At 36.0% G+C, this 15,799-nt stretch overlaps 1 protein-coding gene across 8 annotated transcripts in view; it reads left to right on the top strand.

Moving 5' to 3' along the window:
* The window catches only part of TDP1 (tyrosyl-DNA phosphodiesterase 1), a 220,358-nt gene that overhangs the window by 31,516 nt on the left and 173,043 nt on the right, over positions 1-15,799 (top strand). For all 8 annotated transcript variants that reach the window (XM_074235526.1, XM_074235525.1, XM_074235522.1 and 5 more), the window contains one exon: positions 5,123-5,157. In XM_074235526.1, coding sequence (XP_074091627.1) covers positions 5,123-5,157 — 35 coding nt within the window. The remainder of the gene's footprint in view (positions 1-5,122; positions 5,158-15,799) is intronic.

The following is a 15,799-nucleotide window of genomic DNA, read 5'->3' as shown; positions in this document are numbered from 1 at the left end:
ATATTTTTGTAATATTCATCCATTTCACTTAGATTATCAAATTTATTGGCATAGAGTTGGGCAAAATAATTTCAAATTATTACTTTAATTTCTTCCTCATTGGTGGTGAGTTTACCTTTTTCATTTATACTAGCAATATGATTTTTCTTCTTTCTTTTTTAATCAAATTGACCAGAGGTTTATCAATTTTATTGGTGTTTTCATAAGACCAACTTTTGGTTTTATTTATTAATTCAATAGTTTTTCTGCTTTTGATTATTAATTTCTAGCATTTTTTAGAATTTCTTATTTGGTATTTAATTGGGGATTTTTGATTTGATCTTTCTCTAATTTTTTTAGTTGCATGTTTAGCTCATTGATTTCCTCTTTCTCCCATTTATTCATGTATTTAAAGCTATAATATATCCCTGAGAGTCACTTTGAAGGAATCCCATATGTTTTGGTATGTTGTTTCATTATTGTCATTATCTAAGATAAAATGGTTAATTCTTTCTATAATTTGTTTTTTGTTCCACTCATTTTTTTAAAATGAAGTTATTCAATTTCCAGTTTGTTCTGGGTCTATATCTCCTTGGCCCAATATTGCATATGACCTTTACTGCACTGTGATCTGAGAAAGATGTTCTGCCTTTCTGCATTTGATCATTAGGTTTTTATGTCCTATTACATGGTCAATTTTTGTATAAGTCCCATGTACTGCAGAGAAAAAAGGTATATTCCTTTCTATCTCCATTCAATTTCCTCCATAAGTCTACCTTATCTAGTTTTTCTAACTATTTATTTAACTCCTTAACTTCTTTCTTGTTTATTTTATGATTCGATTTATCTTGATCTGAGAGCCGTAGGTTGAGGTCTCCCACTAGTAACTTTACTTCTACATGAAGGAGTTGTGCTTGATGACCTCTATTTATAAAAGGCCACCCCCCCAATCCCCAAGCCCATAAAGGCCCCTGAAATGTAATAGAGTCCAATACACCAATTAAAATGTTCATTGTCTGAGTAAAGACTTGTAAGGAAGAGCAGATTTCACAAGGGAACAGAATGGGAGAGAGTTCTCAATAGCTTAAGGTGGGAGGGGTGTAGAAAAAGGGTAAGATTCTTTAGTTTCTAGAAACTTTTGGAGTCAGGGAAGACCTCTGTATGCACAGGCCACATAGCAGGATGTTTAGAAACTTCTGAGCAAGGTCTCAGTCTGTACCTTCTGCTCAAGGTTGTTCTTTTCTGTGATTTCTGGCAGCTACAGGCATCTTCAAATTCAGTTAGAGTTCACTTACAAGGGATCACTGATATTTCAGGAGGTCCAGAAATCCTTTTAATTGGTCAAATGTAGTGTAACTCCATTGTCCTGCTCTCCTTTGAAGAAGGGATGTTCTGATGTATAGTATAATCAATACAGGGAGCATGTTCATACTCTTAAAAGTCCTTTCCTACTTTAAACCTATGATCTTGTGGTTGGTTGCATGATTTAACTCCCCCCCCCCACACACACACATGGCCCGTATTTTAAAACAGTTGGGGAAATAACTCAAGTGAGAATCATTTTTAAGTGCTTATTATAGTGCCTATATATAAGCACTATGCAGTGTTATTACATATTATTTTGTTATAATACATGTTATATAACTATTATTATTATTATTATATGAGCAGTTGGTCATGTGTCCTGCTTGGACGCAGTCTACTTTCTAATGTGAACAGTTTGTGTATTTGTGAGAAAAAGAGACAGGGTTAAAGGTTTAAGAGCTTAAATTTAAATTGATGATTTCCTTTCCTTTATCATTTATTGCATGCCATTGCTAATTCTGATGATGGTTGCTTGAGCTAGCTGGTATAATTTTCATCTTTGACCTATTCATACTGTTGAATGTATGGCACCAGTATCTCAAAAGTGGCCTTTTTGTTATCAGACTCTTCCTTCTTCATTAGCTGAAATTTTCCCCAGGATTCTGAGTGTTAAGCCCACTTTCTTCCTTTTCTTTCCTTATTCTTCAAGCTTCTAAAACTTTCATTCACTACAGATAACAAAGGCCCAACTCACTTACATATTATTGATCTTTCAATCTTTATTTTTTTTAATTTTATTTAAGGTAGTGGGGTTAAGTGACTTGCCCAAGGTCACACAACTAGGCAATTATTAAATATCTGAGTCTAAATTTGAGCTCAGGTATTTCTGACTCCAAGACTGGTGCTCTATCCTCTGTGCCATCTAGCTGCGCTGCCCCACCCCCAGACCCTGTATTTTCAAAAGCTTAAGATAGGAAAATCACAATGAACAATCAAAAGCATACTGTAAAGTTTCATATCATGTGTGACCGACCTACTATGTTTTGTTAGACCTAGACCCTCATCCTTCTTCCACCTAATATAATAGTCTCTCATCTGCCACACAATAAAAAAATTGCCTTCAGTCATTAACTGTGCATTCTGATTCAGCCAGCATCTGTCTCTAGAACTTGCTTGTTTTTATTTTCTTATAACCTTCCCAGAATACCCTTTACCATGGTCTTCCAAAACATAGACAGCAAGAGTTTATTACAGTTGCTTCCACTAAGCTAAAAGTGGGAAGATTGTAAAGGAACCCAGAAGTCCATGAAATATGATAATGGTGAAGACATGATTCAATGTGTGTAAATGTAGAGGAATTTACTATTAAGTATTTCAAAGAGGACCAGGAAGACACAATAGTGACCATTTGTTTACCTAACAACTGTTTACCTGAGTGCCTCTTGGCAAGGCATCAGTTGTAACAATGAAGTTTATTTGTAAAAAGTTTATAGTCTTAGGAGGAAGGAGCAATAATAAAGCAGCTATCAATTAATATTGATTAAAATAGTCTGTGACTGAGTAAATACCCTGTAGGAAGATTGCTTTAGATGGAGAAATATCTTGAACTATCATTTTAATTCAGGAAGGTAATGAATAGTGTTTTGTGATTTTCTTTTTTTTCCGACTTTGACTTGAAAGAAGAAACTTTGATTTTCCCCTAACAGTTCTGTTTTCTTTGAAATCTCTTTCTCTTAAGCATATGTGTGTATACATATATATGTATGTATACATATATATTTGCATACATATAGATAAAAGACATGTATGTCTTGTGTCTACATATGTATATAGATATTAGATTGCTTTTTGAGGACTGGTGTCTTTTTGCCATTTTTATATCAATAGTGCTTAACATCTAGTAAGTACTTAATAAATGCTTATATATAAAACAGAATTAGAGAGATGTTTAATAGAAACCTTAATTGTGAAGCAATTGTGTGCAAAGAAAAAACTGATAAATGGAAACATGAATAGAATAATTACACACACACATATATCCTTATGCCTGTTTGGTATAATCCAGAGATTTGCACAACTGAAAAGGAATTTGTAGATCATCTAGTTTCAGCACTCTCATTTTACAGATGAAGAAATTGAGGGAAGTCTAAACAAGAAAAGTAAATTGTGTTAGTACATATAGCTGTTTGGAAGAGGAACCGGGGAACCAGGACTAGAACTCAGTTTGTTTCTTTTTTTTTTTTTAATCTAAGTAGTCAAAAGTAATTATCTTAATTTTATGGCATAGGATTATATGGCAAAGAGTCATAATTTTAGTCTTTAAACTAAAAGGTATTAAAAATAAATAGATTTCTTAAAATATTCGATGATAATGAGACTGTGGTTACAGAATTTATCCTTCTATTCTTTGCTAGTTCATCTCAGTCCTCTCGCCTGCTAAGTATGGGCATTTCCCAAGGCACTAAAGCTCTGTCTGACTGTCCTTTCTCTTTTGGCAATTTCATTCACTCTTTTTAGTTCAGTTATTTCCTCTGTGACATTGATTCTTTGTAGATGACTCTGGAATCTTGGCAGCCTCCATATTTCTCCTGAGCTCTAGTTCCATTTTTTTAACCTACAGTGCCTGGAAGATTTCTCTTGATTGTATACAGTTTGCACTTAATGGTGAATTTATTGTTAATAGTCCAATTAAGTGATGTTTGTTTTGTGACTAATTGGTTCACAAAAGCATACCTATTTAAAAAAAATTATTTTATTTTTAATTTCTAGAATAAAACAAGCATTTCCTTAACATAGTATAATAAAAAGAATTGGACACCTAGCTGCAAATCTATGTGTAGGTTGCTATTCTTTTCAAATATACAACAAAATTCTCATGTAAATGTCTTTTTTTTCCCCTCCTTTTTTTCCCTTCCCCATCTCATGGCTACCATTACCAAATAGGGGTATAAGTGTGTGTGTGTGTGTGTGTGTGATCTATTCATGCCTCTATTGATCATTTATTTCTTTGCACATGATTTTTTTTTTTTACTGACAGAATATGCAGGCACATAAATTTTTTAGAACACTGATCTAGAGCCTCTCAGAAGATAGGAATCTATATTGAAAGAATACAGGACAAATTCAAATTGATTGCCAGACTTGGAGAAGCGGAAAAACATGGAGAAATGGAAGGTGCTAGGAAGTTGGTAGCTCTCTTCAAGTATTACAAATCTTATTTTTTAAAAATAGATTTATTCTGTTTGACATCAGAGGGCACACTGGGAATAATGGGTGGAAAATATAGAAGTTTTTATAATGATAGACTTAGTTACTATTATTTCCTTGGAAGTGCTGGAAATTTTTCCATCACTGGAATTTTTTTTAAATTTTAGACTCATTTTCTGTTCACATATACGTTAGGCTAAATAATCTCTGAGGCTTCTTCCAACTAGGTAGTGTTATGATTATGTGATTATTTTCTTTTAATTTGGTTTTTAAAACTTCATAGTTTTAATTTTTTTAATGCTAGCTAGATGAACTTTAAACAATTCCTTGTCTTTTCCATATTAATATTTCTTAACATTCTAATGACATAGACTAATTTTTAAATATGGTAATTTGAGATGTAATAGATGTAGAATCATCCTACCTAACTTTTAAAATTTAATATTAAAATGAGTAGTCTTTAAAAAAGCTTCCTTGCTGCCTAAGCTTTTCTCCACTAGAGGGCAGACGACACATTGGGAAAACTGGCAGTCCAACCCATCCAAGGTCAATTTTCAGTCGAATAGTGTGTGATGTTATGAGTGGAAATGTATGTCATTAATGATTAAGTTAAATTTTTTTGTCATCCTAGGCCAAGTTGGATATTGCATTTGGAACTCATCATACGTAAGTAATTTTTTTGGATATTAGGGAAAATTAATTTTCTTTAAGTGAGATTTAGAATAATTTTAAATTTGTGCATAAATTTTAAATTCTTGCATTAAAAAAATTGAAAAGTAGTGTGGAAGGACAGAATTGTGTTCATGTCCTTATTTTTTTATTAAGGTAACTGACTTTAAAAGTTTTCCAAGTGGTGCAGTGGATAGACCACCAGCTCTGGAGTCAGGAGCACCTGAGTTCAAATTCAGCCTCAGACACTTAATAATTACCTAGCTGTGTGACCTTGGGGAAATCACTTAACCCCATTGCCTTGCAAAAGAAATAGTTTTCCACTTATATATGATACTGTAGAATTATAGGTTTTTCACATGTAAGGAACATTAGTGACCATCTAGTTCAGTGTCCCCAGTTTACAGATTGCAAATCTGAGGTCCAGAGAAGTTGATTAACTATTTGAAAATCACATGGGTGGTATGTAGGTAGAATCTGGATTAAAATCCAGGTCTTCTGACTCCAGATCAGTACTCTTTGAGGCCTCTTAAAATGTTTTTATATAGTGCATATGAAGATACATATAAATGTGTTATTTATATGAATATATGTGTGTATTCAAAATACCCACATATGAACACATCTATTTAGTAAAATGTAGTTATAGAAGATCTCCCTAAAACCTTAGTATAGTTTTAAGATTTAGTAGCTTATTTTTTAATGTTTAAGGTTGAAGCAATTATTTTGCAACGGCCCTATGTGGTCAGCTACTTTTCTAGATGTAGAATTAGTAACTTAAAATAAAAATTGTAAAAGCTTAGAACCACACTAAATTTGTGGGACACCTGTGTGTGGTTCCTTTTGCTTTGTACTTATTTCAGGTGTGTTTTCAGAGTCAGTAAGAGTGAATATCGATCTCTTTTAGGTGTCACAATATTGAAGCTGGTATCTACCAAACTTGTTTTTGAAAAGGGCTGTTCTTATGGAATAGAAAAATTTAAAGTTAGGTTGTGATTCATAATAAATAAAATTGATTATTTCTAATAATAAAAAGCCAGAATTTACTTACCAAAATGTAAATTTGTCCCAGCAAAGTAGTACCCTTATGATGTAATGTACTTATTCCCCTCTGGCTACCATTGTTTAATTCTGGACAATTTAACTATTTTATTTAGATGTTACCTCCTATGAGGTACTTTATGAACTATAGAAGAAACACATTCTCATTGCTTTCAAATCGATTTTTGCCTACAAGCAGCATTACTCAGCTTAATGAACCGTTTTTCATCAGACGACTCAAAGTAACTTTTTCATTCTTTTCCAAAAATCAAATCTCACTCAAAGGTTCAAAATTTTTCATCACTAAGAATGCTCAAATGAAAATGCCTCAGGCTTGTTCCTACTTTGTGTCAGTAATGAAAATGGGTATTTCACTAGTGATTTTCCTTCAGAATTTGTTTCTAAGTTAATGATAGCACCATAGATATGAAGCATGGGCAGCTAGATAGTAAAGTGTATAGAGTGCCAGACCTGGAGTCTGGAAAACTCATCTTCCTGAGTTCATATCTGACTTCAGTCACTTATTAGCTGTGTGACCCTGGGCAAGTCACTTAACCTTGTTTCCTTCAATTTCCTCATATGTAAAATGAACTAGAGAGGGAAATAACAAACCACTACAATATTTCTGCCAAGAAAACCCCTAACAGGGTTATGAAGTGTTGGATCTGACAGAAAAATTATTGAACAACAACTCAACACTGCAATATATTGTTTTCTGTTGTGTGCTGTAATAGACATTTTCTTTTTTTATTTATTTTTTATTCTCATTTTGTACAAATGTTTTTTTACAATAATAAAATATACTTGTTTACAAGTAAACAAAATACCCCTCCCACCATGAATATAGATAGACTTGCTTGGGCGAAAAAGTAAAGGGGAGAGAAAAAAATTAAAATAAAAAAATAATAGTAATAATTGTAGGTATGGCCAGGTGGTGCAATGGACGAAGCACCAGCCCTGGAGCCACGAGCACCTGAGCCCACATCCAGCCTTGTAAACCAAATTATCACCCAGCCATGTGACATGTAAGCCACCTGATCCCCACTGCCCTGCAAAAACCAAAAAGAAGAAGGAAAAAAGACCCAAAATAAAATAAAATAGTAATAATAGTAGGGGTGGCTGGGTGGCAGACAGAGCATTGGCCCTTGAGCCAGGAGCGCCTGGGTCTGAATCCGGCCCCAGACACCCAAAGATCACCCCAGGCAGGCTATCCAGCCCCACTTGTCCTGCACCCTCCCCCAAATAATAATAATAACAAAAAATGTGCTTCAGTCTTTGTTCCAACACCATCAACTCTATCGTGGGTGGATCACATTCTTTATAAGTCCATCACAAAAGTTACTTCCATATTTTTCCACCCTTGCCATTGCTGATTGCAACTCCCTCCTTTCTTATTTCTCCACTACCGTGTACTCTATTTTCTCTCTCCTTTCACTCTGACTCTGCTGTAGGGTTGCTGAGTGGCACAGCAGACAGATCCCTGGTCCTGGGGCCAAGAAGCCCTGAGCCCCCATACCACCTGTTAGGCCCAGCATCCACCTGGCCCCATGATCCTGGGCAGGCCTTCCAATCCCAGCCCCTTGCAAGAAGTAAAAAAGAAAATGTGTTATATCTGACCACTCTCCCCCATGGTCCATCCTCTCCTCCTTTATTCACATCCCCACCCCTTTCCCCTGCTCCCCTCTCCTTTTTATTCCAGATGTCTATACCCCATTGAGTATATTTGCTGTTTCCTCTCATAGCCATCTCTGATGAGAGCAAAGGTTCCCTCATTCCCCCTTGCCTCCCTCCTTCCATATCATTGCAATAGCTCATTGTAATAAAAAAAAATCTTATTATGTGAAATATCTTGGACTATTCCCCCTCTCCTTTTTCTTTCTCCCATTCCATTTCCCTTTTTTTCCTATTGACTCCATTTTTACACCATATTTTATCTTTGAATTCAGCTTTCTCCTGTGCTTCAACTATAAAAGCTCTCTCTACCTGCTCTATTAACTGAGAAGGTTCATGTGAATATTACCAGTATCATTTTTCTATACATGCAGTTCATCCTCATTAAGTCCCTCATATTTCCCCCCTCTCCTCCAATCTCCATGCTTCACCTGAGTCCTGTATCTGAAGATCAAACCTTCTGTTCAGCTCTGGCCATTCCAAAAGGAACATTTGAAATTCCCCTGGTTCATTGAAAGTCCATCTTTTTTCCCTGGAAGAGGACATTCAGCCTTGCTGGGTAGTTCATTCTTGGCAGCATTCTAAGCTCTTTTGCCTTCTGGTATATTGTATTCCAAGCCCTACGAGCTTCCAGTGTAGCTGCTGCTAAGTCCTGTGTGATCCTGACTGCAGCTCCACTATATTTGAACTGTGTCCTTCTGGCTGCTTGTAATATTTTCTCTTCGACTTGGGAGTTCTGGAACTTGGCTATAATATTCCTTGGGTTGTTTTTTGGGATCTCTTTCTCTGGGGGATCGGTGGATTCTCTCCATTTCTATTTTGCACTCTGCTTCTAGAATATCAGGGCAGTTTTCCTGTAGTAATTCTTTGAAAATGATGTCAAGACTCTTTTCCTGATCATGACTTTCAGGTATTCCAATAATTTTTAAATTATCTTTCCTAAATCTGTTTTCCATATCAGTTGTTTTTTCAATGAGATATTTCACATTTTCTTCTAATTTTTCATTTTTTTTGGTTTTGAAGTATTGATTCCTGATTTCTGGTAAATTTATCAATCTCCCTGAATTCTATTCTTTGTCTGAAGGATTTGTTCTCCTTAGAGAGCTTTCCTATCTCTTTTTCCATCTGGCCAGTTTTGCTTTTTAAGACATTCTTCTCCTCAATAACTTTTTGAACTGTTTTATCCATTTGACCTAAGCTGGTTTTTAGCATGCTATTTTCTTCAGCACCTGCTGCTTCATCACTTGCCTGTCTCCACAGGACTTGGAGGAACAGTTATGAGTGATGTCTTTTCTTGTGTGAGTAAATTGGAGATTAAGTGAGGTAGTGCTGCAAGAAGTCATCTACCTCAGTCTCTCTTCCAAAGTCGTCATAATCCAACAGAGTAAGACAGAGTCATGATGATGATCTTGGCATCTTCGATGTCTAACCAAACTTTAAGTGCTCCACTCTACCTGCTTCAGCTGGCACCATTGGAATGAATTGTTCTCTTCCTCCTAGTTCACCAGTGGAAGACTTCACATGCTTGGGGTAGGACCTCCCCCAAGTACCACCAATGAGTTTGAGACTGCCTCAATTACCATCAAACTGGTTTAACCCAAAATGATTTACCAGGGTGTGGCCACTATACATGCTACAGCTTCTTGGAGCCACAGGTGAGAGTTTAAAATCAGCCCTGAAGAGGGCTGGACAACTCTCATATCAAGGTACTCACCTTCCTTGAACACACCTTACACTGCTGCTGACCTGCAATGGGGAAAGTGAGCATTATAATTTTGAGATACCTATGAGAGGCAATATGGCAAAGTGGAGTCTGGGAGGGTTTTTATTCCTTCCCTAGTTATTTCTAAGCCAGCTCAAATGCTAACAGACTTTCATCTTAATAGGCTTAATTTTCAGAACTTCAATTTCCTCATCAGTAAAATGAGGCTTATGATATCCCTGGGGTGATAGAGTGTGTGTTAAGTACTTTGCAAGCCTCAGAATGATATAAATATCAGCTATTTTATAAAACATAATTCTTGAATTGTCTTTTGTTAACCTGTCTTAATGTGGCTTTGAAATAAGCATTAGGTACATAAAATATGTACCCCTCTCATTAAGCCTCCATTTGATTTCTTAGTATTAGATAGAAATGTGGCAGCACTCTGTTAGTTCTCATTAAAAGTAATCACTGGAACTCTCTTGTACTAGATTTTGTATTTTTCCTTTAGTTTTACTTTCTTTCCTTTTTTTAGTATAAGTTTTAATTAATTTTCCTCTTTGACTGTAGCTAAAAAATCCATTTCAGCAGAAATTTGAGTTTCTCATTAATTTTTTTTCTTACCTGGAGCATAAAGCAATGCTTTTCAAAAATGCAGAGAAGTTTTAAATCAGAATTTGGGGTTCTCTTGGCAAAATTACTGGAGTGGTTTATCATTTCCTTCTCTAACTCATTTTACAAACAAGGAAAGTAAAGCCAACAGGTTTGAGTGATGTGCTCAGGGTCACAAAACTAGTAAGTATCTAAGGGCATATTTGACTTTAAAAAGTTGAGTCTTCTTGACTTCATATTCAGTGCTCTATCCCTTGTACCACCTAGTATCTTAAAGTTATAATGTTAAGGCTTTGATAGGAGGCCTCATTGGTGAGGCCTTTTACTTCCCCAAATGTGAAAGTTCTAACTATATGCTCAATCTTTGTAGTGAGAATAGTAAAGATAAGGGAAGAGGTACAAATAATTTACATAAAGCCCATGTTCTTAACTTGGTGTCCTTGCCTTTTAAAAGTATTTTGATAATTATTTCACGTAATGAGTTTCCTTTGTGTTCTTTATAGTTTTTATTTTGTGCACTTAAAAATATTTTTCTGGGAAGGGTTTCGATAGGCTTTCACCAGGCTGCTCAAGGGATCCTTCACACAGAAGGATTTAGGAAAGAACCCTTGATCTGAATCAACCTTTCTCAAAATGTGGTCTGGGTGATCAATGATGAAAGTGGGTATCATGAATTCTTTTGGGAATCCCTGAAGTTAAAACTATTTCAATAATAATCTTAAGATATTTTAATATTGATAGGTATAACTGATATTAATAAAAGATCTTTGGGAGAGGAAAAGTTCTCAATGATTTTTAATGATGCAAAAGGGTCCTGAGATCAAAATTTTTGATAACTGCTGATCAAAAGTTTAATCCTAATCCTAGAGGAGCTGACACTCTTATTGGGGACAGAAATTGGAGACATGTTAAATGTAACTAGAAATGCCTTTGTGTGTTTGGGGGTAACATTTTTCAACTGCCTATTTGAATGAAATATCATTCTCCCTAAATTGACAATCAGAACTTGATCATTGACTCCTATAAATAACTTCAGATCTGGAAGGAAGATTTGAAATCACATTATCCCTCCTTTCTTAATATATGAGATTAAATGATGTCCTCAGAATTACCAAGTTAGTTAATGCCAAAGTTAGGCCTAGAACCTGTACCTTTGAATTCCTAGTGTAATGCTTATCTTTTTTTTTCCAAGTAGATTTTTATCTGTGATTTTGGACTCTACACATCACAGTTAATTTCATTTTTATGCAGTCACCCAAATGTGACACAGGAAAGCACTTAAAGAAAAAAATTCAGCACAGTGGCCAAAATGGACAATGTACAGTATTATGTTATCAGAAAGGATAGGTGATTGTTTCATTATCTGCCTTCCAGGACATTTCACAGATTTTTCGATTTCAGTACATACTTTTCCAAGTTACTATATCGAGATAGTTTTAGACATGTCTGATGTCAAACCTTGGTTAAAATGATTCTTCTTTTCTATATCTATTTTTCCCTACTGAGGGCTAGATTTTTTTATTAGAATTGTATTGGTTCTGGACTTTTTTTTTGTTGTTCTTCAGTGCTTTTCAGTTGGGTCTGATTCTTTGTGACCCCATGTGGAGTTTTCTTGACAAAGATACCAGTATTGTGCCCTTTTCTTCTCCAACTCATTTGACAGATGGGGAAACTGAGGCAAACTGGGTTAAGTGACTTGCCCAGGAACACATAGCTAGTAAGTATCTGAGATCATATTTTAACTCAGATCTTCCTAAGTCTAGGCCTAGCATTCTCTCCATTGTGCCACCAAACTTACTTATTTTACCAAAAACCTTTAGAAATCCTTTTAGCCTTCCAGGGTTGGTTGGTCTTTGTGTCCTATGTATGGATGAGGAAAAGAGAAGTTTGTAAGGTCAAAATCTAGGTGTTATTGTAGGGGTGGCATTGGGGATGTCTCATATATGCCTCTTACACAGATCAGCTTAAAAGTGAGTGAAGAAGCATTTGCCGTAGTGACAAGGTCCTTCTGACTTCTGTCATCTTTTAGTTCAAATATCTTACTCTCAGTGTAAATAATGTACAAATGGTAGACCAGGGGCTACCCGTGTGAAACTGTTTTCAGTGATGGCACATGTTCACACCAATGCTAAAGGATTACAGATAGCTAAATAGCTTGGGGGCCCAAGAGAGAGACAGTATTAGACTTGGAACCAGGAAGACATTGGGTTCAAATTTGACCTCCGATGCTTACCAGCTGTGTAACCCTGAACAAGTCACTTAACCTTGCTGCCCCAGTTTCTCATCTATAAAATGGTGTAGCAGTTACCTCTCAGGACCCCAAACTCTGATTTAAAACTTCTTTACATTCAGAAATGTGAAGCATTTCTACAAACTTAAGCTGTGTGACCCTGGGCACATAATTTAACTCCTATTTGCTTCAGTTTCTCATTTATAAAATGGGAACACAAGAGAAGGCAATAGTAAACCACTCCAGTGTCTTTATTAAGAAAACCCCCTAGACAGAAGTCCATGTAGACACGTAGAATTGGACATGACTGAATGATAAGTGAAATGTTACATACATGTTGTTGTCATCATCATCTTTATCATCACTATTTGTATTTTAGTGGTTTCACTGGCTTTTGAGAAATATACTGCATAATGGATCATAGACTTTTTGGAGCTACAAGAAACCATTGAGATCAGCTAATAGCTCTCCCATGAAAAAATAGACCTAGAAGGTCAGAATTAATTTTCTCAAGGTTACATGAATAGATGTAGATTTTGAATTTCTTAATTTAGGGTTGTTTTCCATAGACCACAAGGATAAGTTAGTGTTCTAGAAGAGTAGACAAGGAAAAGAAACCATTCTGGGTTGGCAATTTATAACCTATGTGACCTCAACCAGGTTACTTATTAATATTAATAATAGTGGTAGCTTACATTTATGTTTTTCAAAGATTTTCTGAGTGCTTGGATTTAGAAATGAAAAAGCCCTCAAAGGCCATTAAATCCAATCTCTTCATTTTGCAGAAGAGGAAACTGAGACAAGAGAGGTCAAATGAGTTACCTAGGGTCACACAGCTCATAATTGTCAGAGACAGGATTTGAACTTAGATTTTTCCAAGTTTACATGAAAGGATAAACTACTGCTCTTAATTACAATTAATAAGTAACCTGTTAGAAGTCACATGAGATTATACATTGCCAACCCAGAATGATTTCTTTTCTTGTCTATTCTTCCACATCACTAAGTTAACTTCTTATCCCTGTGTTACATTGAAAAAGCTCTGTCTGCTGTGCCCTGAGCTATATCCTGTTAACATTCTGATATATATTACATATATATATATATGTACATGTACATACATATATACGTATATATGTGTCTATATATGTATACACACACACACAATACCCCTACTTTACAAATGAAGAAACTGAGGCTCAGAGAGATTAAGTGACTTGTCAAGATAGAGATTATTAAATTTATGAGTTGGAATTTGAACATGTTTTCCATCAAACCCAGTGTTGTATCCATTCTGTGCCACACTGCCTTACTAGCTAGCATTTATATGTACTCAAAGCTTACAGGGCAGCTAGTTGGCACTATGAATAGAGCATCATATCTGGAGTCAGGAAGACTTGAGTTCAAATTTGGCCTCAGATACTTGTTAGCTGTGTGATCCTGGGCAAGTCACTTAATCCTATTTGCCTCAGTTTCCTCATCTGTAAAATGAGCTGGAGAAGAAATGACCAAACCACTCTGATATTTTTGCCAAGAAAACCCCATTTGGTGTCCTGAAGAGTCAGATATTATTAAAATACTGCTCAACAACAGACTTTCTTCAAGTCTAGTAATGTATCTAGCCCAACCATGCTGCCTGTCCAGAAAAAAAGGAAGAAAACTGAAAATAATAAGTCGACATTCACAGATCACCTTATTCATATTATCCAACTTAAATTACATTTAAATGTAAATATTCCTTGCAACAAATATGTGAAAGTAATTGATGATAATTTTTTTGTTTTTTCTTCTATAAAATGATAGACTCTTCTGGCTTTAAATCCTATAATCATTAGATTAGAATCACATCTGGATTCAAACTTCTTTTTTTTAATCTTTTTTTAATATTTATTTGTTATCATTTTGTACAATTTTTTATACATTAGCAAAATATTCTTGTTTAAGAGTAAACAAAATACCCCCCCAAAATAGATTCAATTGAGTGATAAAGGGGAGAGAGAAAAAAATTAAAATTAAAAAAAAATAGTAATAATTGTAGATATGGCCAGGTGGCGCAGTGGATGGAGCACCAGCCCTGGAGCTAGGAGCACCCAAGCCCATATCTGGCCCTGTACACCCTACAATCACCCAGCCATGTGACATGCAAGCCACCCGAACCCCACTGCCCTGCATAAACCAAAAACAAAAAAAAGACCTAAAATAAAATAGTAATAATAGTAGGGGTGGCTGGATGGTGGACAGAGCATTGGCCCTTGAGCCAGGAGCACCTGGGTCTGAATCTGGCCTCAGACACCCAAAGATCACCCTGCTATGCGGCCCCATGGAGGCCACCCAGCCTCATTTGCCCTGCACTCCCCCCCCAAATAATAATAATAATAATAATAATAATAATAATAATAATAATAATAATAATAAATTTGCTTCAGTCTGTGTTCCCACACCAACTCTGTCGCAGGTGGGTAACATTTTTTATGATAAGTCCATTACAAAAGTTACTTCCATATTTTTCCAGTGTTGCTATTGCTGATCGTAACTCCCTCCTTTCGTATTTCTCCACTACCATGTACTATATTTTCTGTCTCCTCACACTGTGACTCTGCTGTAGCGTTGCTGAGTGGCTCAGCAGACAGAGCCTCCATACCACCCCTTAGGCCCAGCATCCACCCGGCCATAGGGTCCCAGACAGGCCATCCAATCCCAGCCCCTTGCAAGATGTAAAAAAGAAAATGCGTTTATATCTGACCACTCTCCCCCCATGCTCCATCCTCTCCTCCATCACTCACATGCCCACCCCCTTCCCCCTGCTCCCCCCTCCTTCTTACTCTAGATGTCTATACCCCATTGAGTATATTTGCTGTTTCCTCTCCTAGCCATCTCTGATGAGAGCAAAGGTTCCCTCATTCCCCCTTGCCTCCCCCCTTCCATATCATTGCAATAGCTCATTGTAATAAAGAAAAATCTTATTATATGAAGTATCATGGCCTATTCCCCCTCTCCTTTTTTCTTTCTCCCATTACATTTCCCTTTTTTCTATTGACTCCATTTTTACACCATATTTTATCTTCAAATTCAGCTTTCTCCTGTGCTTCATCTATAAAAGCTCCTTCTACCTTCTCTATTAACTGAGAAGCTTCATATGAGTATTATAAGTGTCATTTTTCTATGCAGGAATACATGCAGTTCATCATCATTAAGTCCCTCATATTTTCCCCTTCTCCTCCAATCTCCACGCTTTACCTGAGTCCTGTATCTGAAGATCAAACCTTCTGTTCAGCTCTGGCCATTCCAACAGGAACATTTCTAATTCCCCTGGTTCATTGAAAGTCCATCTTCTTCCCTGGAAGAGGACATTCAGTTTTGCTGGGTAGTTGATTCTTGGCTGC

The sequence above is a fragment of the Macrotis lagotis genome, chromosome 4 (assembly GCF_037893015.1).
Source record: "Macrotis lagotis isolate mMagLag1 chromosome 4, bilby.v1.9.chrom.fasta, whole genome shotgun sequence".
Classification (NCBI taxonomy): Eukaryota; Metazoa; Chordata; class Mammalia; order Peramelemorphia; family Peramelidae; genus Macrotis; species Macrotis lagotis.
The sequence above is the reverse complement of the archived record's forward strand: the minus strand, read 5'-3'. Positions and strand labels throughout refer to the sequence as shown.